The sequence below is a fragment of the Struthio camelus genome, chromosome 7 (assembly GCF_040807025.1).
Source record: "Struthio camelus isolate bStrCam1 chromosome 7, bStrCam1.hap1, whole genome shotgun sequence".
Classification (NCBI taxonomy): Eukaryota; Metazoa; Chordata; class Aves; order Struthioniformes; family Struthionidae; genus Struthio; species Struthio camelus.
In genome coordinates, this window is record NC_090948.1 from 2,190,001 (window position 1) to 2,214,142 (window position 24,142).

At 40.8% G+C, this 24,142-nt stretch overlaps 1 protein-coding gene across 5 annotated transcripts in view; it reads right to left on the reverse strand.

Annotated features, from left to right (window-relative positions):
* The window catches only part of MGMT (O-6-methylguanine-DNA methyltransferase), a 186,743-nt gene that overhangs the window by 104,023 nt on the left and 58,578 nt on the right, over positions 1-24,142 (reverse strand). For 2 of the 5 annotated variants that reach the window (XM_068951415.1, XM_068951411.1), the window contains one exon: positions 10,744-10,842. The exons of the other annotated variants lie outside the window; for them this stretch is intronic. In XM_068951415.1, coding sequence (XP_068807516.1) covers positions 10,744-10,842 — 99 coding nt within the window. The remainder of the gene's footprint in view (positions 1-10,743; positions 10,843-24,142) is intronic. 5 annotated transcript variants of the gene reach the window in all.

Here is a 24,142-nt window from a genome sequence, read left to right on the forward strand (position 1 = left end):
CCACTCATTTTAGACTGGATTAATCCAAGTTGCAAAAAAGGAGAGAAGAAACCTCCCTCCCACCCTGAAAAAAGGCTGGGAGTACTGTATGGTCTTCATAGGTGGCCAGCCACCAAGGATCAAATTACACCTGCGTAATTTGGGCAAAATGAAGGGAGGCAAGGCTGGTTTTTTACCGGATTAGCAAATTGAATCAACTGACCATGTGGTCAAATACCACTGGCAGTACCAGCGAGGGGAGAGGAGCATGCGGCACAAGGACTTCCCTGTCGGTGGCAGGCAGTGAATCAGCTCGGCGACGCTGTGCAACTGCATCCGCAGACTCGGGCTGCGGAGTGGAGTGAGCGCTCCTTACACACATCTCAGGGCATAAGAAAAATGCTTCATGGATAACAATAGGTCCAACCTGGGCAACCTTTAATGAATATCACAAAGGAGAAATGACAAGATTTTCTCAGGATCTCTAAAAGCAGAAGATTCATCCTTCTGAATACAAAGTGCCATAACTAATGGTACTGCATCTCATTTTAATAAAAAACAAAAAAAAATTGGCTCAGAAATTAAAAGTGGTCTCAATTCCCACGGTAAATATTGGGTAATATTTACTTTGACTAAGAAGAGCACGGCTCCAGCCTTCAGTACAACCACTCCGAATTTTTAAAACGAAAGCTTTCTCAAAGCTTAAACCAGTTGTGATATAATGTTCTCATCAACTTTGTCAACCACACAGGAAAAAATCAGCAAGTGATCAGAGATACCCTACTCTAAGAGTCAAAGGTGAAAAATTAAAAAATATTTTTATAAGTCATTCCAACAAAATGTTGCAAGCTTCTACAAGTTTAAAGGGGCAAAACAAATAGAAAAGATATCCTAAGAATAAGGAGAGGAGAAGGGAAAAACAAGTTATTGAGTATGAAGAGCAAAATGAATTAAAAAAATGTGTCTAGCAACCTAGTTTTGTGGAAAGCAGCTCTGTTAGGCAATCCTGGAGTCATTTTTGCTGTGTGTGTTTGTTTGGTTTTGGTTTTTTTTTTGGGGGGGGGGGGGGTATAAGTGTTTTTGAGAGAACTATAGATCTCCTTGATGGACAATCAGCTTGGTGACTTCGCTACACACCTGACCGCGTATCACCTGAGAGCCGCAGGAGAGCAGCTTGCACTCCCTGCAATGAGCAGGGTGCGTATTCAGCAGAAGGTGGCTGCCCAATCATCCTGGAAAAGGAGTTGTGAATGTATGAAGGTATGCTACTAAGACTGGTAGGATTGCTACTGTTCAGATTTGTTCAATGCTTTTTATGCTTTTACAGAATATATTATTACAAAATCTATGTCAATTAGGTATGCAGCTGAAGCCCTGTTGGATGTGGTAATAAATTAGGAACAATGACTACGTTGCAGAAGGGAATACTCACAAACCAACAAATGCAAGGCAGAAAGTATCAGAAAAACTAACATAGGTTATACCTCGCTGGGGGGAACATGGGCTGACACCTGGGACTGGCTTCCCTCCTCCTTGTGCCCTCCTTTGCATTATAAACATCGAATTTTTGCTGCTGTTTTCCAAATCAGACGCCCAATGCTCGGAGATCCTTCTGCAGCTCTTTGCAGAGGCAGTGGCAGCAGAGCGTGACGGAGCAGGGACATCCTGCAGTCACGGAGCGTTTCGGAGGATGCCGCTCCACCAGGCACTTTTTACCCTAAGTACCAGTATAATGCAAAATCTCTCCCTGTTTCAGATCATCATCGCTGGCTGCTTGCATGTGTGATCTCCACCTTTGTCTTTGGAGGTGGTCCTACGGTGAAGGAAACCAGAAGATGGATTTGGGTAGTCTCTCTTTCATCTCTTTTTGCCTTCAGCCTTTTGAACATACTTCTCATGAATAAAACTCTGGAGGGGGTTACACCAGGGTACATGAGGACTCTTAAGCCTCAGAGAATCTAAGAGGATCTCTCTTATTTTACACAGATTCATCACAAATTTTTCTTTGGCTTAAGTAAGAAGTGGAGTAGATCAAATTCCAGTATAGGAAATTAAAACCCTTAAGCCTGAAACAAGTTAGAACATTCAACTGAAGCATACAAAGGTGTAGAAAATCTTTCTAAAAAAGGCACCGTTATACTGGCCCAATGAAGGCATTAAAACACCTGCTTCTTAAGCCTAACTGAAAGCTGGACTCTGGTACCTATAGTTGCAACTGTGCTAATGAGTATTATCTTTATCAATCAACTTAAAATTGCCTATGTTTTAAGTCTTTTGGCAAAGGTATGGGCACTGTTTCTGGCAAACAGTGGTGACTATTTTCCTAAGGAAGGAAAGAGAGAAGGAAAGAAATTTAAAAGCAGCATGCTCTTCTATGCACAGGAATTAGCTTATAGCAGAAGTATTATTTTTCTCTTAGGTCTTCCCAGAGCATAATCCTAAATTTACAGCAAGGGTAGAAATTATAGAATTCAGTTTTCAGTGAAAGAAAATGCACACAGTGTTCTCACTCTCATATACTAAAGGCATGCATTCATCCAGAAGCTCCCGAAGAACAGGAGAGAGCAAACGGCGTCTGCAACGATCTCGCAGCCCTCGGTGCCCTGCCGTTCCGCTCTCAGCTCTGCTCCCACGACACAGGCAGAAGGAAAAGCTGCCGGCTTCGGGAGAAGCAATATAGATTACCACCTAAACTGTTCATTTCACTTTTAAATACATAATCTAGTTACCGTAATGGATAGTTTTCTGATTAGTTCAACAAGCCAAAAAAGGAGGCTCAGAAAATACCTGAATATAACCCCTAAAAGCAGGTACTGGCCTGAGCTGAAGCTGTCCGAGCACTTTCGGTTTTACCAGCTCCTGATATGCAGGTTATCTTTATTTGCTATTTATTTCTAATGCTTTTCCAGTGAAAGCCTCAATTTTGCATTTAGAATTCTGATTTAATCTTCTCTTAAGTGAGGGTTAGCAGTATTTATTTGCAGCATCTCTCTCAAATCTTTGAGCCAACTCAAGACTACACAGGTATGGGACCCTGTAAATAAGGGTCCCACATTTACCTGTGACTAAATAAGTATTACTGAAGTAGATGAGCATCATGCAAACTGAAGACATAGCTAAGCCCGTTAAAAGCTTTAAATGTCAAATTCTTCCTCAGACAATAAAGAAGTCATAAGGCTTTTAATACTGATGATAAAGAAAGGTACCATATTTATTTATGATAGGCTCAATAATTCTACCTGGAACATACATTTTCTATGCACTTTATTTTATGGTAGTATCATATACTACTGGTATTTGTGCATAATAACACGAGGAAGTAGACTAGTTATATGGTCATGTACATGGTAATCTATCATAAAAGATCACATCATAAAATATGTATTTCTAATTTTAAGTAGAACTCCATATGATCCTAACCACCAGATACTTTAAGGTAGCACATTACACACACTCCAAGAAATGTTTCCTAATTTGTATGTGTGCGCTACATAATTGTCAGCAGGATCATCTAATAAACCAATTTCTCTCTTTCAAACACACTTTTATAAAGGCACGTTATAATAAATGTTGTCTCAATGATAAAAAAACAAAGTAATCCAAACAAGTCCAACTACAATGTCTAGAAGAGGCTAATCTAACTAATTAAATAAAAACACAAAAACACAGTATTACAGAAAAATAAGGCAACACTCTTACTCCGCAAAATCTACTTAAGCCCTCATTCCACTGCAGGATCAAATGCATTTATGCCTCTCCTGACAGATCTGTCCAATGTCCCATAGCCCTCCCTTGAGAAGTCTTTATATTCTTCTCAGGCAATGTGTTTCAGTGCTTCAGAAAAGTTTCTATGATACCTAGTCAGGACCTTTCTTGCTGCAATTGAAATCTCTTTCTTACTGCCCTCTTCAGCACAGACATCTCAAGAACAGATTATTTTTCCATTTGAAGAAGCCCTCTGTATGTCATATGATGTTTCCCTTCACATACAAAATCTTCTAGACCTCTGATCATGGCTTTAATCGGCAATTTAACTTATTGATCTAATTTCAGTTTGATTCAGTTGAGCATATTTATCCATATGTCTCAAGGTACTGGACATTGTTTTAAGCACAGCAAGACTCATGTTTAACTTTTCAGATGTCCACATGTGAACTCACATTGACAATCTTCACGTCCTTTCCTGTTGAAAGGCTACCTGTGAGTTGGCCTTCTCTTTTGTATATGTTGATTAGCCTTGATAAAGCACTTTACCTGGTATTTGACAATCTTTGCATCATCTTTACTTAACATTGGTTTGTGGATGTCCCAGAATTATTTCAAATATTGGTTATATCTTCTCTTACTTGTGCATTTGCTACCAGCTTGATGCCACCTGCAAATTTACTAACTAGTTCTCTACTTAAGACACTGCTCTAGACTACCCCCAAGAAAGCCATTTGAAAGCATCAAAAGCCTTCCTAAAATCAAAACATGTCTCTCCCTCTGCTCAATTATGTAAAGTCTAATGCACAAAAAGTAAATTGATGCAACCAGTATTTGACAGATCCGTGTTGGTTGCTGCACCCTTCCCTGTTACCATCCGACTGCCTGCAATACATTAAAAAAAAAAAAAGGCAAAGCAAAGGAAACTGAACTCTTCGTTGCCCAGATTAATTTTACCCTCCCTCCAAGCCCCTCTTCTAAAAGTAGACACTATATGCCTCTCCTTTTCGATCCGAGAGCCTCATCCACCCTCCATGAATTTTCAAAACTAACTGCTAGCGTGACTACAAGTGCCAGTAGTGCCAGTCCCTTAAGCATCCTCAGATTAAAATCATCAGGCCTTTTAAAACATGCAGGACTCTATCACTAGATTTCCTAGGCTGAGATCTTATCCCTTTTTGCTAGTATTAATTGTGCTAACCATCTGCTCACTTTTGATTTTTTTTAATTGAAAACAAACGCAAAAAGTCATTGAACACTTCAGTCTCATTTGTTAATAGCTCCCTGCTTCCCTCAAGGAGCAGACCAAACACTTTACTTGGTCTTCCTCTTATTACTAATGTACGTATCAATCGATTCCTTTCTCTCTTGCTAGTTCCATTTTATTTTGTGCCTTACTTTCTTATTTTGTCCTCATATGTCTGCACCATTCTTTTGTATTCTTCTTCTCTGAAAGGGAGCTGGCCCTTCTTTTCTTTTCCCTCTTGTATTTAAGGTCTTTGAATGGCCCAGTCATGACTTAACCACGCAAGCCTTTTACTGAGCTCGTACCTTCTCTCTGCACTGAAACCTCATCCGCCTGTTGACTAGGGTGGCAGATCTTAACAGCTTTCTCTTGGACGTCTCTCCTGTAAGAACTCAGCTACCAACCAGACGTTATCAAAGCCTCCTTTCTTGAAGGGCACTGCCTTTATTTTGCAGATTTCCTTGTTCCTCCTTAAGGACGACAGACCATCATTTCCATAGTCACTCATGCTTATTTTATCTTACACCTCTGTATCATGCCTCAGTCAGATGAGGCATGTATCAGTTAGAATAGAAAACCAGGAGAATCTCTTGCCCTGGTCCCCATGTCACAAAAATGTCAGTTTCCTGCACACTCTGTTTTGCTGCATTTGTCCCCCAAAAGGTGCTTGCCTAGTTAAAATCTCCCTCTCTCATCGTGTCTTGATGCAAACACTTCATCTTGCTGGTATTCTTTACCCTGATTTGAAGCCTTACGAATTTCAAAAATGTACTTAGCAAATAAAGGCAAATTTATGATGTAAAGTCCTTCATTTGGTAATAAACAAGAAGAGAATTAAAAGCGCCAGAGAGTAAATTCTTAGGTATTTTACTTGAGGGAATCAGAGGACACGTATTCAACAGCAATAAAGTGTGCAAGAGCCCCGCAGCTGAGGGCACGGAGCAGAACTGGCAGCCTCGGCCAGGCGGGACGCCCGCTTTTCTGGAGAGGACCGTTCTCGTTCCTAACAAGGCTCCATCGCCAGTCAGACTGCCGCAACTATTTTTCCTACTTCACTCTAAGGTCTCAAACACATTCAATATTATACTCGTTACACTGTTATAAGGAAATTGGAAATTTCCAAGGAAGCATTTGTGCACCTCAACAACTGAGCCATCTTTTTTTAATTATGTGTAAACAGACAAATATTTATCAGTCTTCAGTAATACTAGACTAAAAGTCTGATTTTGGCTTACCTATGATATGCAGCTTTATACATATACTCTGGTAGAAGACATTAACATTAACTACTGACAACAACAGATTCAACAATTAATCTGAGCAATATTATTTAAGGTATTTCTTGTATTTGAAGATGCAAAAGTTCTTACATTGCTACTGTAATCAAAACTCCAGTTCTCTACTCTCTGTCATTTAAAGGTGGAACTCTTATTTTGCCTCGTACGAGTTTAAACGAAAAAATATACCCCTAACACTACAAATCCTCTCCTATAAAGAAATGCAGAAAGTAAAGAAGTGATTTGTTCCTTTAAACTCCCATGTTCAACGTAGGTGGAATTTTATTATTGCTCTATGCATATTCTGGGCATATAGTATCCCCTCTTTTATGTTACTGGGATTAGGGCAAAAGGAAGTGAACATGATTTTCTGTAATGAATCTTGAGAATTGCCATGTGGAGATAAGCTTATTTCACGCCTGAAATCAGGAAATAGCAATGATTAATCCATATTAAAATGAGAAGTTTACTTTGGGAAGAAGTTGCTTCTACGTGTTGTGAATTTCTTCACAATTACTGTACATTCAAGGTATTTTTATACACCATCATAAGAATACGTACACGAAGCTACATCTGAAAACAGCAACAGTGTTTAAATCCAATCTACCTATCATGAAGGTCAGAAGTATAAAGAGTCTATGTAGACTGTTTCTGGGAGACTGCCTTAAGGAACAATCTTAGGAGACAGTTAAGATATACTTCTCTGAAATATTTCCAGCTCGTTCTTTACCTCACCGGACCCAAGAAGTCTTCTGGGCACCTTGGTGGCTGCTGGAGAGAGGGGTCGCTGCTTCCAGAGGCTGATGGCAGAGCTCCTCGGCTGTAAAGTCAAGCAGATCCCTGACAACAAATCCCCTTTACAAAATAACACATCTGCGATTTTCAGGCCTGCTCCCTTAGGAGTCGTCTCATCGCTACCATTTTCACCCTCCACGAACAGCTTGATTGGAGGAGCTGGTAAAAATCAGGCCTCTGCAGATACTTCAGCCAGGGTACATTTTGATGCCTTGCCTACGAACCACAGAGGAAAATACAGTGCCTTTAATGGAGGTGCCACACAAGCAGGTTACTTGTGCAAATGAAGCTGGCATCTCCCTAAACGAAGAGGGAGCCCACAGACACGGACAGATAAGAATTTCTGAACTTGCTTTCTTCATTTAAAAAACAGAATTTCTTGCTTTACACGAGAACACACATACTACCGATACAATGAGCAGACTCGGAAACACAGCAACTGCTTTATACGTACTGAAAGGTGCCTAAGAAATTTAAGGCTTCGAAACATCCTCCCTGAACCATAACGCATAAAGCTACCTGAGAGCCAAGGAGAAGCAAAACCCACGGACACCGTGCGGCAGAACCCCGAACCTACACCCACGCACGCTCACAAAGGCGCTGCCGGATGGGGATCTCGGACGTTCTCAGAAGGGAGCAAATCGCAGGACACTGAGGAGTTGATTTAACGCACAGCCTCCCTCCAGCATACCAAGGAAGAGCCACGTGGTCTGTTGGATTTATTATGACTTTACAAAGTGTTTTTTTAACAGTAATTTTTTCCGTGAAGAGCAGCACCGGTGCGCGGAGCAGCTTGTGAAACAGAGGCGCGGGGTCCGTGGCCTCTCTGTTTACAGTCACGCTGCCACCTCTCATGCTGCCTGTGCAGCTCAGCTGGGAATAGGCCAGGCCGTACCACTACATATTTTTGTCTCTTCAGAACAGTGCTTTTCGCACCATCATATTTAAGAGTATGCCAGGGTTTACGCTTCAGAGTTTATTTTTCAGGAGAGCATAATCAGAAACGTTTACTTCAGAGTCAGTTGTCTACACCCAACTGTACATATAGACAAGGTTCTTCCATCTGTTTAAAAAAATATTTGGTTCATTCATTTTTAAGACTAAGCATTCCACTTCATTCGGCGTTTGGGACGGCAGCCGTACCGGATATGGAGCTTTCCAATTTTGCATCTGTGCACGGCCATGGCAAAACTGGAAAGCGAACACCGTTTCCTGTTCTTGAAAGCTGGGTTTCCTGCTGCAAGTGAGCACTCCCCGTTCCTCCCACAGATACATACTGGGGGAAAACCCAACAAAAAGTCCCCCAACCCCCCTTTTTTTTTTTTAATTACTGCCATCAGGTTCTGATGTCACCTTATCTTTCAATGTTATTCTAAGATTGTTGTAGGGACAAGGGAAGTTTGAAAGGATTTTTTTTTTTTTTTTGCCCAGCAATGCCAATCAGACACTTCTTATTTCTGTTCAGCCCAGGTGCCTCCGGGACATTGATCAGAGTTTGCATCAGGCTGCGTGCAAGGGAAGCACCGTTTCTCTCGAGAGCCCTGTGGTGTCAGTAGTCCGGGACGGGCGCTATGCGCCGGGGTGGCCAGGGAAGTGCCCCTTCAGCTGACGCCACCACAACTGGGAAGGAGTCATGCTACATAATGTGCCTTTTATTTAAGAAAGAGGTATCGGTAACTCATTCTCCAACAGACCCTGAACTTGGAAATTTCACCTTCAGAGCGGTTCTTACGTTCAGGAGGTCAGAGTTAAGCGCACACTTGTGGGAGGAAACGTTTTCTGACAATCTGATGGGGAGTTTCTGACTGTAGGGGAATCTTTTGCACCCTATTAGTACTTGAGCAATCATTTTAACCAAAATAAATATCAAAGTTGAATTACAGGAAGACATTAATATTGCTGGATTTTATATGAAATAAATCTTTTTTTTATAGATTTGAATAATCTCTGCCACTAAAACAGTTCTGGACACAGAGGCGTAAGGGTCATTAGTGGTCAACAGATGTGGCTTAAAGATCCAAGAGGTGGGAGAGTTTCGCGCTCTCCTGGGAAAGCAGAGCTCGAATTCGGTGCCCCACCACAAGAACAGCTTTGGCAACGCAAAGCTGCGGGGACTCAGCTGCATGCTAAAGAATGTGGCCATTTGACTTCGAAAACAAACTGCTTGTCTGGTGTAAGACACTTCTGCAGTGTCACTTATATACTGGAAAATATCTCATTTGTTGGAGAAAATAAATCTCTGCTGATTCTCTGCTGAATCCTGTGCTGGGCTTGACGTCTTAAATAGCTGGAATAAAAAAGACAGGACTCAGCAGCAAGCTGTAGCTGATGCAAATGGAGTTAGTGCAAGTGATGTTACCATTATTCACGCAACCGTGGAATTAACTGAAAGTCACTTCAGACGTCAGACGCACACAGAGGGGGTGAGCTATCAATCCGACAGTTTACAGAAAATACTAGGTCTAAAAACTGAGGTAGAAATCAAACTCCAAGAAATGGTCATTTGGTATCAACTGAACCCTGTGGAGTACCACCGGCTACTGAAATCTAAGATATAATTATGCATTCTGGGGAGCCAGCAAGGGCAGGTGGTCCCTTAGCTGTACCTCAGCCAGCAACGACAGCAGAAATTCGTGTTGAATATTTAGTCAACAAGCCTCATACTGAAGGATAATGCCTCTAGTTATTTTTTGTCAATAAAAAGGAGAAAATGCCCAAGTGTGTCTGACAATGAGGGACTGGAAGCATTGGAGGATTTTGAAATGTTAAGACAGAAAGCTTCTTATTTCATTCAATTTGAGAGGTGAAGAGGGAACTGTGCCACAGTTTGGAGGCAAGAATAAAAATTCCATGAAATAGTCTCATGAGACAATTGATAGCACTCATCCATAGTTGGTGACACTCTGACTCTTTCATGAAAGAGGCAATTTTGCTTCCCAGAAAAATATTCTGGCACTAGGGATTCAAGAGGACAAGGCTCTCACTACAATTTCTGACTTTTTAACCCATATTAATACCTACAGTTATCAAATCCAGAACTTCAAACTGTGACTTTGTTACAAAGAGGATTCTCCAAAAATACAAATAGCTTTTTCTTTTGTCACGACATATTTCCAGCTGAAAAAAAGCATCCATTTCTCCATTTTCTTCTGTTATTTTAGTGCAGCTTAGTAGAAAAGTCTGATCAGGAAAGAAGTTGCATAATAGTCTCAAACCTATGCTAACAGTTTAAGGTGTTGAAAATATTGTGAAAATCATTTAAAATAACATTTGATTTTATGCAAGCAGTAATCACTTGCATAATAAGACCAAAACCTTTATTCTGCAGTGCAGGACAAAAGATTTGGAGCAATTTGTAATCGATTCTCTAAAAGAGTATCCAAATTCCCCTTTTATGGCAGATTTTGGTACATTTAATCGGGTATTGTCTTCATTATACGTAAAATTGACATTGTGTGTGGGAGGACATACTGCTTACCTGAAATTCCATCGCGCCTTTTTTTTTTTTAAAGCAGTCACCGGCTATACTGTAACTAGAGAAACTGTCCCCATAATGAGAATGAGTTAAAACAGAAGCACAGGTGAGATGCTTTGAAAAGGAATAGCCCATCTCTAAGAAAACTTGCAGTACAACGTACAAAGATTTCTTAGACAAGTTGTTTAAAAAGATAAAAGAAGCCAGTGGAAAAAGCAAGCAGCATGCCTCTTCTGCTCCAGCAAGGTCAGGTACCCATCACTCACCGCAATTTCCCTCTTCCAAATAAAGAACAAATGGCATGGAACCTGGGAAACGAACATTCGCTAGGAGGTAAGGTAGGGCTTCCCCGTTTTGTTCTTCTCCTGTAGAAAGGAGTGAAAAGGATTTGCAGAAAATGCAGCATGAACATTTCTAGAAAGAATGGACCCCAACATGTTTGGCAAATGCAGACATTTACTACGGGCAGACTGAATCGTGCACTGTAGCCTTTTGCACTTCTGACTGAGGAAATTAATTCTGGGAACTAAAAGATGAAAAAAGGCGCTGGCTTGTTTCCAGAACCTCCTTGGAGTCATTTGATTGAAAACCAGCTTCAAAATCACATATTTATTTTGGATGGGTTACACACTTTCAGCGTCTTGAGCGGAAAGGCAGATAGCTGAAGCATTTACATTAAAGACTAGACACCAGTAGAAGAACTGCGAATTGTTTGTACGCAAAATAATTTTTCCTGAAAAGAATAAATAATAAAGAAGGTGGTTGATGATCTGGAAATCATTCAAAGTTTTGTTCAAAGAAATGGCTATACTTCCTGAGCAACTCTCCACTCATTTGTCACTAAATTATTCCTATTAGGTATTACAGAAAGTATCTGACTTTACAAATTGACTGAAAATGACTATGCATAGGGTTCAGGTCACTGACGGACAACTTCTGTGAAATGCACACGAACGCTTAACTGTAACAGGTCTTCAAACAGGAACACCATCTGATGATCCTGAGGCCCAAATTTTAAACAAATACGTAGGCAGAATCCACAAAATAAATGTTCTTAACACACAGAAATCACAGAGACAAAGCCTAAGTGAAGAGCAGTCACTTATGCCAAAGTCTGATCACTTCAGTCAGACAAGATTTTTCTAAATGTCACTGTTGTAAGACAGAGTTGGTGTCTTCAACAAAATAAAATTTCATTCACATCTACATGCTTAATCACCAGTTAACATTATGGATCAGGAACTGTTAACAACTGCAGCACGTTTATACTATTAGATGTACTTACTACTGCGCTGAAATATCAATCAAGTTGCTAAAATTTCAGGACTCAGGCTGGCATTTCCTACTCACTTATAGACAATAGCTTCTTGTATATAAAATACATAGTATTTGTTATGGATTTAATGTTTAGTGTTATGATATGGTTCAAGAAGTTGTAATCTATACAGTAACATTTTGCCTGCCTGGAAACAGGAACTATTTCTATTTGCATGGTAATGAGACATTTTATTTGACAAGGTGTTGAAGGAAACGATGCTAATAATTTTAACAGTTGGGTGTTACACTTCAAAATCTATTCAATGAAATTGGGCAAAAGCATTACTTAAATACCAAACTTTATTCAAGTGAACCATAGAGCAGGAAAAGGAACGAAGGACTACCGAAAAATAATCAGAGAAGCGCCCGTATTTGAAATATTAAACTACAGAGTGCAAACAGAAAAAGTATTGCGCTGTTTTACTCTAGATTTGTCTCCCACTGAAGTAATAAAGGCCCAAAAGACAGACAGTCTGGCAGTGTCAGAGACGGACAAGGTGCGATTTTCATCATGCTTAAGCCCTGCAACAGAAATAAACTTGGACTCTACCTCAGCCCTAACCCAAAGCTCTGAGGTTAACTTTAGCTAATCTAATTAACTTTAATTTTGCTATCGTCTCCTATTTTTGCCCTATAAAAAATAAACTTTGCTTTTACTTTAAGAAAACGTATTCATATTGGATCATCCACTGCTGTACTCCTGAAAATGTGATATTATCTTTGACCTCAGACGTGTAGCTTGAATAACGATATAGGCATTTGACTCGATGATAAACAGAGACCTTATTTCCTTTGCAAGGAAACGCTGTAAGAAATTTAACTAAGGCCAGGGAAGCAGAAGTGTTAGGATAGCTTAAAAAAATAAAAATCACATTGCTTCACCAAACCAGTAAATCAGTTAAGCACATTCTTGACTTTATAACATTGATATCACAGAGAAATGATTTAAAATGTTTTTAGATTGTGATTAAAAAAGTGAAACTATTAGGTAAGTGGCTAAGCACTCCAGCCCGTTTAACTGAGGTCCCTCAAATTAATGCTGTCGTTTTATTACAAACATCAGAAACTTCATAAAAGAAACGTTAAAACAAAGGCAGGCTTTAACTTCCTGATGTTAGCAATTGGAAAAAACTGCTGGAATACAGAGATGCTACATGGATTTTCGCACAGCAGTAGCTCAGAGCAGTGCACCAGCGTTAGCTGTTGCTTGTTTTTCCAAGCCCTGCGGTGAAGCGGTGCAGGCGCGCACACCTCACGCACACCTTTGCAGCCCCGTCGAGTCCGGCGGGCCGCTGGTCAGCCGCTGGAGCCTGCCAGCCACCGCGGACCGGCACAGTCACTGGTACATGTACCACAGGTAGGAGATGTCATCAAGAAAAATAAAGTCCCTCTTAGCAGAAAGCATCAGAACGTAACTATTTCCAGTGAACGCTGCAGAAATGTTGAGTAGTACAACAGTAACCTGAAATTCAGTGGGAAAGAGATTTCATTCCTTACTGCGTCACCAAGCTTACAACAGTTTTTTAAAACCTCTGAACAGGTATTTTTGCCCATTGTTTATTTGCTAACTGCTGGCAGGCTCCTGAAGAATGATTTAATCCAAGAGGAGTGAAGATAACAAAACAAATCAATATTTGGACATCACTCAACCTTAAACTAACCATTACGCAATAACCAGTATTACCGTATTTCTCATCGGTGTTAACACGACGGGAGGCCTGGCCAACGCAGCATAGTGCCGGGAAGATGCTCTCACTTGGAAATTTCAGGCACGAGTTTGGTGAGCAGAGACGCGCTGCTCTTCCACGGTGCCAGCACACAGCTGAGCTCCCTGAAACGACTCAGAGCACCGTGCAGAACAGAGAGGTTCCTAGCGGGTTTCCAAGAGACCAGCTGATAACTCCTTTCCTACCAAGGAGCTCCATTTGGAGATGGAAGCATTTTAGTATTTTTGTGGTAAAATGGGTATTTCCTGTAGGAACTGGGCAGTTACTAAAAGCTGCTGTTATCCACAACTATTGCGTTTTCTCTTTTTCAGAGCATGCACTAGTGCTTCTCCCAAAACACCCACGCTTCTTGTAATGTGGTGTTTAGCACTCATACGCTGTAAGCTAAGCCCAACGTTGTTGCCCCTGCAGGCACGCAGAGATGCCGAAGCCGATCTGAGCGCACCACAAGATACCACAAGGCTGCCGAGGAGGCGCCGAGGCTTTGTGCGCCGGCAGCCCAGGCGTCTGCGGGGGGCGCGCACCGGGGGCCGGGGCCAGGACAGGGGAGAACGGCATTCCCAGGGGCTGAAACCATCCCCGAGTTATTTCATATACAAAGAAGGGACCTTTCGCAGATAGAACCTTGCAGGGAACATCAGGCTACGAGGAGATGAGTGTCCCATCTACCCTAGCGTCGCTTCTAACTGGGGTCGCTATCAAATAGTTCAGAAATAAGGAGAAGAGAAAGTCAAATAGATAATTGTGCTACAACCTGTCCATGCCCCAAACGAACGCCGTTCTAATCTCTGACAAAATAGCAGCCCTTTTACTCTCTGTAGTACAAAGGTTTACACCTCTGTGTGACTTTGACCCCAGTATAACCGTACAGGCCATTGTCCATATAAGCGTCTCATCCGAGTCTTGATTCTGCCAACGATGCTGTAACTTTTGCCTTTTAATGACAGAGTCCCTGAAGCTGTCTTATTAAGTCTCCTCTTGCCCTCTCCTCCGTCAAAACCTTCTGTTCTCGGACTGAATAAACTTCACAATAGCCTGGAGCGGAGGGGAGAGGGACTGAGCACAAACGCAAAAGGATGTTTCAGGACGATGAGGAGAAAAGGGGTCAGGATACGACTAGGGAAATTTAACGAAATAAGGAACCACCACCCTGGAGCCCATGTTTTCCTGCGTCACAAGCGTAACTGCTTTGATTCATGTGTTTCAACACCAAAAACCCACCAAAACTAATTTATGTAATAATAATAAAGTTAAACAAGAAGCAGTAAACTGTAGGAAATTCATCCCCGGAGAACATAGTATCAAGCAAGCTTATCCAAAAGAACAAAAGCAAGAGGTGAGGACAACAGAGGAATAGCAAGAATGTATCAGATGTATACAAGAGGGAAAGCAGAGCGAGGGCAAGGAGCCAGACACATTACACATGACATAAGTAAATAAATCAAGGGAAGTGAGATTAAAACCCAAATTAACTGGAGGAGGGGGAGAGCTATAGCACCTGCAAAGAGGTGTCCACCCCACAGAGATTAATATCACACAGTCTGTGAGAAGTCTGATTTGTAGTGGCTGAGAGGGAAAGTAAGAAAGATTCACTTTTAAAAAGCAGAGATAAAAAAAATTATAGATTATCATACAATATAGCCACAGCCATACAATGTTACTCTATAGTCTTAATTCAGGCAATTTGTAACAACTTTTTAGCATTTGATTCTGAAATCTTAACGGCATCTTAATGCCGGTGATACCAACCAAATGACATTTCTTAAAATTCACAACCTTTAAACAGTCATCCTTAATTATTAGAGGCATTTTTTTGATAACTTACTTCAATAGCTTGACAGCCACTGAGATAACCAACAGGAAGGATGAACCTCATCTACCTTTTTCCTGGGCATCTCATTAAAACTAACAAACTTCCAGCACCCAAACGGAGGCACAAATCAGCAACGTTTGGCTCCTATAGAGGATCTCTGAAATACCGACGCCCTCAGGAGCTCTCTCCAGAGCAGGACCCTCTCCGCCGAAACTCGCTTACAGACCTTCACTCATCCTGAAAACCCACAACACCAGACGTTACCGCCAGGAATGGTCCCGCAGTGTTATTTTGTGCTGTTTCCAGCTGCACTCAGAATGACATCTTACGACACCTAGTTTCCTGTGACAGAAATTCCTTGGTGTGCATTTCTTCTAACGGCTCCCCCCACTCTAACACATAGACAAAGGTGCAGCTCTTGCAATGGCCAGCAACCTGGTGTGTGCATGCATACGTGCGTGTGTGTGTGCATACACACTCACTCACACACACACACACACCTGAGCTGCGCAACTACTCAAGCTTTTTGTTTTTAAGAGAGTTTCTTACCGGCTTTAAAAAAATGCATCTTAAATAAGTTGTGTGTGATATGCTGGGATCTGAAATTGGCAAGATCACAGCATCAAGAAGGCTATTACGTGGGTGGATAAAACTGCTGACTTTCAGTAATTTGATATAAAACAAATTCCATGCCACTAAAGTAATAGTAAAAACAGTCAAGAGAATAATGGCACGGAAAAATACAAAAACTGCCAATCCTCCTTTCCCTCAGGTTTTCCAACCACCTGCTGGCAAACTGCCTTATATGGATTTTTCCTCTTTAAATATAAAAGCCCCGTGAGAAATAAATTAAATAAAATCAAAGTATCCTCAACATTTGCAACCGTATTTATCGATTATGGGATTTTCACGTAAAAAAAAAATTGCACAAGCGCTTTTGCAACATACTTGCCCCCTCTGCATGAACGACATGGCAGAGAAGGAGTGCGAATGCATGAAGCGGCAAATAATGCACTGCAAGTTTCCATTTTAGATATGCGAGACCACAAAATTAATGAGTGTCTTTGGAGTAATAATTTGTAGACTTCACACAGAACCAGGGAAGATTATAAATGCTGTTGACCTAGAAGAAGTAATAGAGAATTCAGTATTCAGTACTGAAGAACAATTTATAAGTGAATAAAGCCTAACATGCAATATGACTGCTTTCTGTTGACAGATGGCAGAGAAGTGTCTTCTCCATTCTCTCTCATTAAAATAATTATGGCAATGTATGTTAGTCTCTCTTCAAGTCTGGCATTTTCACAGCACATACAGGGCCATCATCACTGTAAGTATAAGGTTAAATAATAATGGAAACGTATTTCTGGCATGCAAAGGGCATTTGATAGTAGACTTACCTGCCTCCAGAAATAACAGCAGGGAGAAATTTGTTAACTCCCAGTAAATGAAATGATTTAACTTATTTTAACAGGAGGTTAATTAGAGCTCTCTGCTAACTCGCGAAACATGCACCAAAACCAGGTCAAGCCGCAGCTACACTGATGAGCCTTTGTGTTATGTAACTCCTCCCAAACCGGGTTCGCTTCTAGTTTTTCACCTTTGCTGCCAATTGCTAACTATGACACTGCAAATCAGATGCAGTCCAGTGTGAAACTTCTTCCACAGCTGTCAAATAATAAAGTCTGAAACTAGGAAGAGAAAATTTAGGTTACGAGAGGCAGTGCAAAACATATTCCATGTGCCAGGGTATCTCCTGCACGGCCAGCACATTCGTGCGTGCTGCGGGAGCAAAACATCGAGGGAGTCTGCAGGGTGCGCGGTGAGGGCTGCAGCGTTCGTCTAGTTAGCCGCTACGCTGCTAATTATTCAGATGGGGACTTGCAGTAGTGACACCAGTTAATTACCGCCGGGTAACAGGAGCTCCAATACCGTAACTCAATCTCCTCACCGTACTGCGTGACATTAACACCGCGTGATGTCATGGCCGCACAAAAATTACCCGGTGTCAGCACTGTACGCGCGGCTACTCTCCCCAGTATGATTCACTTTCATTATTTATGAGACTTGTCTCACTAACCCTCAGCAACGGTTCCAAATAATGATAGGAATCTGTCAGTGTAGAATTGTATTTCTCAAAACAATAACCACAGTTCCTGGAAATGTCAATATGTCAATTGAGGGTAACACATCTCTCAATAAACCAATATTTTGTAAAAACAAAACAAAATCTAAAAAAAAAAAATCATGCACAGAAAACGGAAATTTGAGTCCACCGAGTTCCTCTCTTACAATGCTGGGCAATAAAATTCACTCTTCCTGCCAGATGGTGGAGACAGAAAAACACATTTTTCTGAATTACAATTCTTGAAGCATTCAATATTTTATTACTTAATATTCATGAAATGCCACGAGAAAGGAAATGAGACTCTTCACAAAAGGTAAAGAGCTTGCACTACAGCAGGAATCACACTGAAATTCAAAGACATCCCAGGTACAGAAGAATTAAAAGACGTTGTATTTTTGATAATTTGCTGCAAGAAAAGTTTAAAGTTAGAATTCATATTGCTAGGAGTAGGCACTGAAATTACATTAAAGTACTTTCAGCAACCACTTTACAGAAAAAACCTGCAGAATAATGATGCCTCATTTCTCAGGCTGGAAAAGGCTGCATGGCCTTTGTTCCTTTCCTTTAAAACTGTGTAATTCAACATGCAAGGAATTGTGCTAAGGATAATTCAAAGTCCTCAGAAGTTCCACCCTGAAACCGCCCAGAACATTTTCTTTTTTGAACTCGTCATATTGCTAAGTCCAGGCTAAAAGTGACATATTATGGGAAATGGTAGAAAGCTGCGGCTTGTACAATGGGCTGTGAAGAAACAAAAAAGTACCTCAGTATGTTACTCACCTCCATAACATATTTTAATACAATATTTTTTATGTCCTAATTTAAAAGTTGTTGGGGAACTTTACATCTAGAAAATAAGAATATTATTACAGGTGGATAACACAATTTTCAATATTTTCAAATGTACCTAATCATTTAGAAATTTAGAGCTACTTGAATGCGTTTCCATACCATTTTGGTGGACTTGCACACATCTGAATTTTACCCGAAGTTAACAAGAACTAAAATAAAGGTGATGATCCATCCCTTGCTTTAGCTGTAGTTAACTACATCTGTTAGCTTTAAATTTAAATTTCCTTTTACATATCTTTTCTTTCACATTCTCATGGAGACTAGTGTTAATCACACAAAAGACTTCTTACCAACCTCAGCAAGTCTGAAAACATCCCTAGAACCGTAGTTGAGCTACACAATGTTCACGGACTGAATATTCCTCCACGTAAGTAGTACTCATGTATTTGGGTGCTACAAAGCAATCCTGTAGCCTTTTAACTTTTTAGGTAACAGATTATTAGAAGCAAAAGCTTTTCCACAAAGGTCTATCCCACCCAAGTTTTTACGGGCACATTGCAATAGTGCTTTTCCTTCATGGGCAAAGGTTACAAAAGGAGAACAGTTTCACCGCATTATAAAATTAACAACAGGGGCAGGACTTCTCAGGACATAGCAGCAGCTTTAACATATAGGCAGAAAATACCTGGAAGTTTTTGAGGAGATGCTTAAATTATCAGAAAATTTAGAGATGATCTGCTGTTTCAGAAATTCTAAGATATTGATATTCCTAATACCAGAAATGTAAGCGCTGAAAAGAAATCGAAGGAAAGCAAAAACCACGATGGAAACCAAGAATATATGTCTACTGGAAATGGAAGGCCTATAGAAGAATTTATTAATTTGTCAGTGGGATGTGCAAGTAAAAATCAAAACTGTTCTAAAACACAACATGCAGAATATTAAGAGCACTGAAATTTCTATTCTCCACTGCAACACCTACACGCGCACGTTGGGAATATGAAAAAATAAACATATCTATTTTGCAGAGCGCAAATCTATCTGAACAGCAATGTATGGCTACCTCTGACATGCTCCACAAGTAACTACGCCATGTATTTCCCTAGCAAGCCCATCCCCGCTAGTTAATACAGCAAATCTTTTTCCACCTCTTCCAAAAGACTGACTGTAGAATGATACATTCGTTTTGGAAAGACTTCACCAGAAAATGCTCATTACTAGAGTTCACAGACCCACAAAGGTTACCAAAACCGAGAGACCTCATTTAAGAGAAAATTAAACAAACATTGCAGCTTTATACGACAACATGCAGCACGCAATCGCAGTAAACAGTAGGTAAAGGTGGTGATTAAACAGTTTATATATTTCAAAATGCATAATCTCCAGTTTTCTAGGAGCATTATTTAGGTAAGTAAATGCAACAGAGTTAGGAATAATAGCAGGACATTACAAGAGGAGTATCTGTGATAAACAGCACAAGAACTGCAACACTTAGATTTGTTAAGCCAAGGCAAAGTCTCTCAAGAGAAACAGCATAAGTCTTAACTCTTGGGAGAAATCAAAGCCTGGACACACTAGAGTGTTTGTGCACAGAGGAGGAGATGGGCTATCTTCCTCCATCCCTCTTACAAGCCACTTCTCAGAAGAGATGAGCAATAATTAGGTGATTTCTCAGCAACAATCTTTCCCACACAGCCATGAGAGGGGAAATACCTACGTTAGGGATCTCCTCAAGAGATGGCAAAAAATGAGGATGGAAATAAATAACAGAACTTGAGAAATTAATGTGCTATAAACAACCAAAAACAGATGGAATGATCTGATACACACAAAAGTGAAAAACTGAAGCTATTAACCAGTACATACAATCTTTTCTTATTAAAAAAAGGACCCAAAAGCAGCAAGTGCTGTCCTCATCTATGAGAAACATGGAACCAAAATGAGAATTTTTAATATATTATTTTCCATTAGGAACAGGACGAGGGAGTTTTTTCCACTACAGGGGACATACCTGACTGAACAGATGCAGAGAAATCACCGTATGCTTTTAGACAGAAAACCCTGACTCCTCACTTGTTACCCATAATGAATGCTAGAAAACTAAGAAAAACAAATAAAATGTCCCCAAACATTTGATAAAACTCCAAAAGACATCTACGTTATGAAGCTGATTCTACAGCTTTCCTCTCAGCCCTTCTTCTCCTGCTGTACCAGAGCAGTAACCTGTGCCATCCATGACGCTGCTGAGTCTGGATGAACGGGGCAATCACTCTTCCAGTACTGGAAAAATTTCACCTGCCCTCCTATTTATACTGCTAAAACCCTATTTTATATTTCACTTCCTTCTTTTCTGGCTTCCTTTGTTCACATATCTCAAACAATATTGACGAAATCATATTTCTTCCTCACCCTGCTCTTACCGCTCTACTGACCCCCAAATAAGTCCCTTCATTGCTTTCCCATAAACACAAGATTCACAATCTCACTAAAACTCCTGAAAGTTCCCATTACCTGTATTTTTGTTCTCATTTTCTCCACCTCTTCCGACCAACCCAACCCGAACCTCCTAACAGCCAACTACGCCACTACTTCCTCTTGCATTTGGCTGGAACAGTCACTTCTGCACCATCTGAACTTCCCCTTCCCTGAAATGGGGCGCCAAAAGCACCCACCGTTTGACTTGCTTTCTGCAAAGCTCTCACTGATTTGCTGCTTCAGCTGACACACCGTAAATAAGCCTTTTGCCTGTCTGTGGAACCTACCATCCCTATTTTCTTCCTCCAAACCCGTGCGTCACAGTAAAGACTCCCGTGTAGGAATGGAATAAATGGAAGAGGGACGTGGGAGTCCCCCTTTGAGCCCCAAGACCGTAATGCTGCTCTCCTTGGCTTTCTATCATCTCCATTTCAGAAAGGCTATTCATGTTTGCACAGTCAACACCACCACTGGATTTTTCAAACCCTTTCTACACATACTTGTGTGCGTGCACATGCACATATGCTTATTACTATAAATATACTCAAATGCACACATGTATATATATAAACGCAAGCCACTTACTGTGGATAGCAGCTGCAGTATTTTTCAATTATGCAGTGGATTAATGCTCTATACAGTGTTTAACACGGAAGTACTATGTATATTGGACATTGTCCTGGTTTATCAAAATGAGAATGCCATCAGCTGTATTAAACAAACTCTCCACACATCGTTTTGTGAAATGACTGCATTTCCAACAAGTGAAGCACAGTGGCCTGCAGATTGAACAGGATTTGCTGTTTGCTCCTATACTTGCAGTTTGCAGCCACGTTCACAGCAGCTCACGAGCGACAGACACCGTATTTATCATACAAACAAATATGAAACCCCCAAATGAAAGTATTAATCTCTCTCATGCGCTCACGTTATCTTACGCAGTTACATACACACACGGAATACGTGGAGTTTAAACATCAGGTGGCATACCTATCAATCCAAGGCAAACTTATCATAAAGCAATCATAGCTTAATTAAAGCCACAGAGAGGTCAATATGTTCATATGCGAGATGATTCAGTATGATGTCGCTTGGGTACAATCAATTAAAATGCACAGTGTATTTTTTAAATGGGAAAACCTGAGTAGGGAGCCTGTTGTCTACCCAAAGGTTTTCATGTGCTTTAAAAGCTTCATTTAAATATTTTTTTCCTTATTTATATGCACAAAAGTAATAGTTATATCAGATATTCATAGGTGATTTAGATGATTGATACCAATTTCTCTTCATAATATGACTAGCAAATAAAAAACACAGCAGTTCTAATACAAAAAAATAACATGTGACAAGGTTTCCTAAAACATTTCTATTTTGGACCTCACAAGCTAAATTGCTTTTGCTGGCCCCTTCCACCTCTCAGCATGGTTGACAGACAAATTGATCGAAACATCGGAAAATAATATGCTTGCAAAATTTCTCTGGGTGAGTTTTCAGTCTTTTGAATTTTTCATACAAGAACAAAATGAAAGATTGCCTCCTTGATTTTTCCTCCATTATGCGTCCCCATCTTATGTACTACAGGAACATACAATACTTCAAATAGCAGCAATACATTGTAAACAAAATGTATAACATTTTTCATAGAACACCCAAGCTGTACGAAGTTAAAAGACCGGGTAGCAGGCATCTTTGCCCTGCAGATTATGTTGTTCAATTATAATGAATTCATACATTTGAAGTTGCCTTAGGGCCTCTCATTAGACTTAGGGGTGTTTATTACAGGAAATATTGCTTGTATCATTTGAGAAGCAAGAAGGCTAGATGATTTGATTAGAAATGTTGACAGTTGAGGTGTGTAAAAAATATGTCATTCACCCACATTTTCCCCCCACTTTAATATTAGGATCCTTCATTTTTTATGAATTCTTTAACCCCTTCGTCCCTTCGCACGGAGACCTCGGCTCTCGCAGCGCCCGCCGCTACTCCGTACTGCGTATCCCTGCCCGTGAACTACTACTCTGAAAGCAATCGCTCTTTTCACCTGGCAACGGGAGCGAAAGGCAAGCGCTGGGCCGGGCTGGGAGCAGGCTGGGAGCCCGCGCGCCCCACCGCCTACCTGCCCGAGCGCCGCTTCTGCCCCGCCGCCGCCGCCGCCGCCGCCACGGCGCCTCGGGCTCCTGCCGAACTGTTAGATTCACTTTTATTGCGTTACAGAAAAGGCAGAATCTCATACGTTTAAATTTACACCTCATGAAACCTAACCAAATTATTTTCCTCCATGCCGCATACGAAAACGCGGTAAGTAGTTCGTCAGTTTTTTTGCCCAAATTAAACAAGTCCTGGGAGATTATCTCGCGTTTAAACTATCAGCAGCGTTGATTAGGTTTAACGGCTGAATCAGAAAGCTATAGGAAAAAAAAAGAAACAAAAATCATTTCCACTGTAGTATTTTTATTTCCTCCACCGGCAGGGCTGAGGTCGTGTTCACTTTGCCTTACATTTGCCACAAAAACATACAGTAAAATACTGCTCCGAGGTAACGGCCGGCCCACGTAATTCCTACCCTATGTAAGCTGGCCTGTAAACATGCTTCACGTGATCTGTAATTCAGAGCAAAGTAATGCTTTTTTGCACTAAATCTTCTGACGCCGGGTAGCCCGAGCTCCCCAAACTTGCTCTAAGTGGCAAACAGCAATTTTTACGGCCTGCCTGAAGTGAGGGGTTACTACTGCTTCTGCCGTGCGGCTTCGGACTACGGCCTCCCTAAAAGGAAAAGCATGCGCTCTTCAAGGCTGCACATAAAATAACACGACCAAAGCCATTAAGTAAATCCGAGGACCGATAACATATGTAGAAAACCACTGCCTCCGGTTGTCACTTGTTTATTACTCTGCCTGTGTCGTTTGCCTAGCTCAAACTGGGCTTCCATCTTCTGGGCTGCGCTCGGTCAGAGGACCAAATGCTTTACTCTGAGAAATTAATATAACTTTAAAAAATGTATCTAATCAGTTATTTCCATAGGAGCAAACATAACCCTAACAGGTTTTTCAAACTTCAGATTTGATCACTGCCCCAATTAAAGCAAAAAATCTAAGTTGAGAGCAAAGAATTTGCGTTTTTACACCGGAAAAGTTTTGCCTCTGCTGAGGCAGTTTCCAAGGGACGACACGCTTTTACACCGAACCCAAGCGACCGTGCTGCTGCGGACACTCTTGTAAGCAGAGGGTTAAAGAAACACCAGGAGTTTAAATTAGCAACTAATGTTGGAAGTAAAAGACATGATATAGAACAATAATCTTGGAAAATTTTCTAACACGACTAGTCAGTAACTACTTTTCTCCTCTGAGGACCTGGTATTTGCCCTTTCATCCTTTCTGCAAAATATCACAGAATATTGGCAGTTGTCAGCCAAA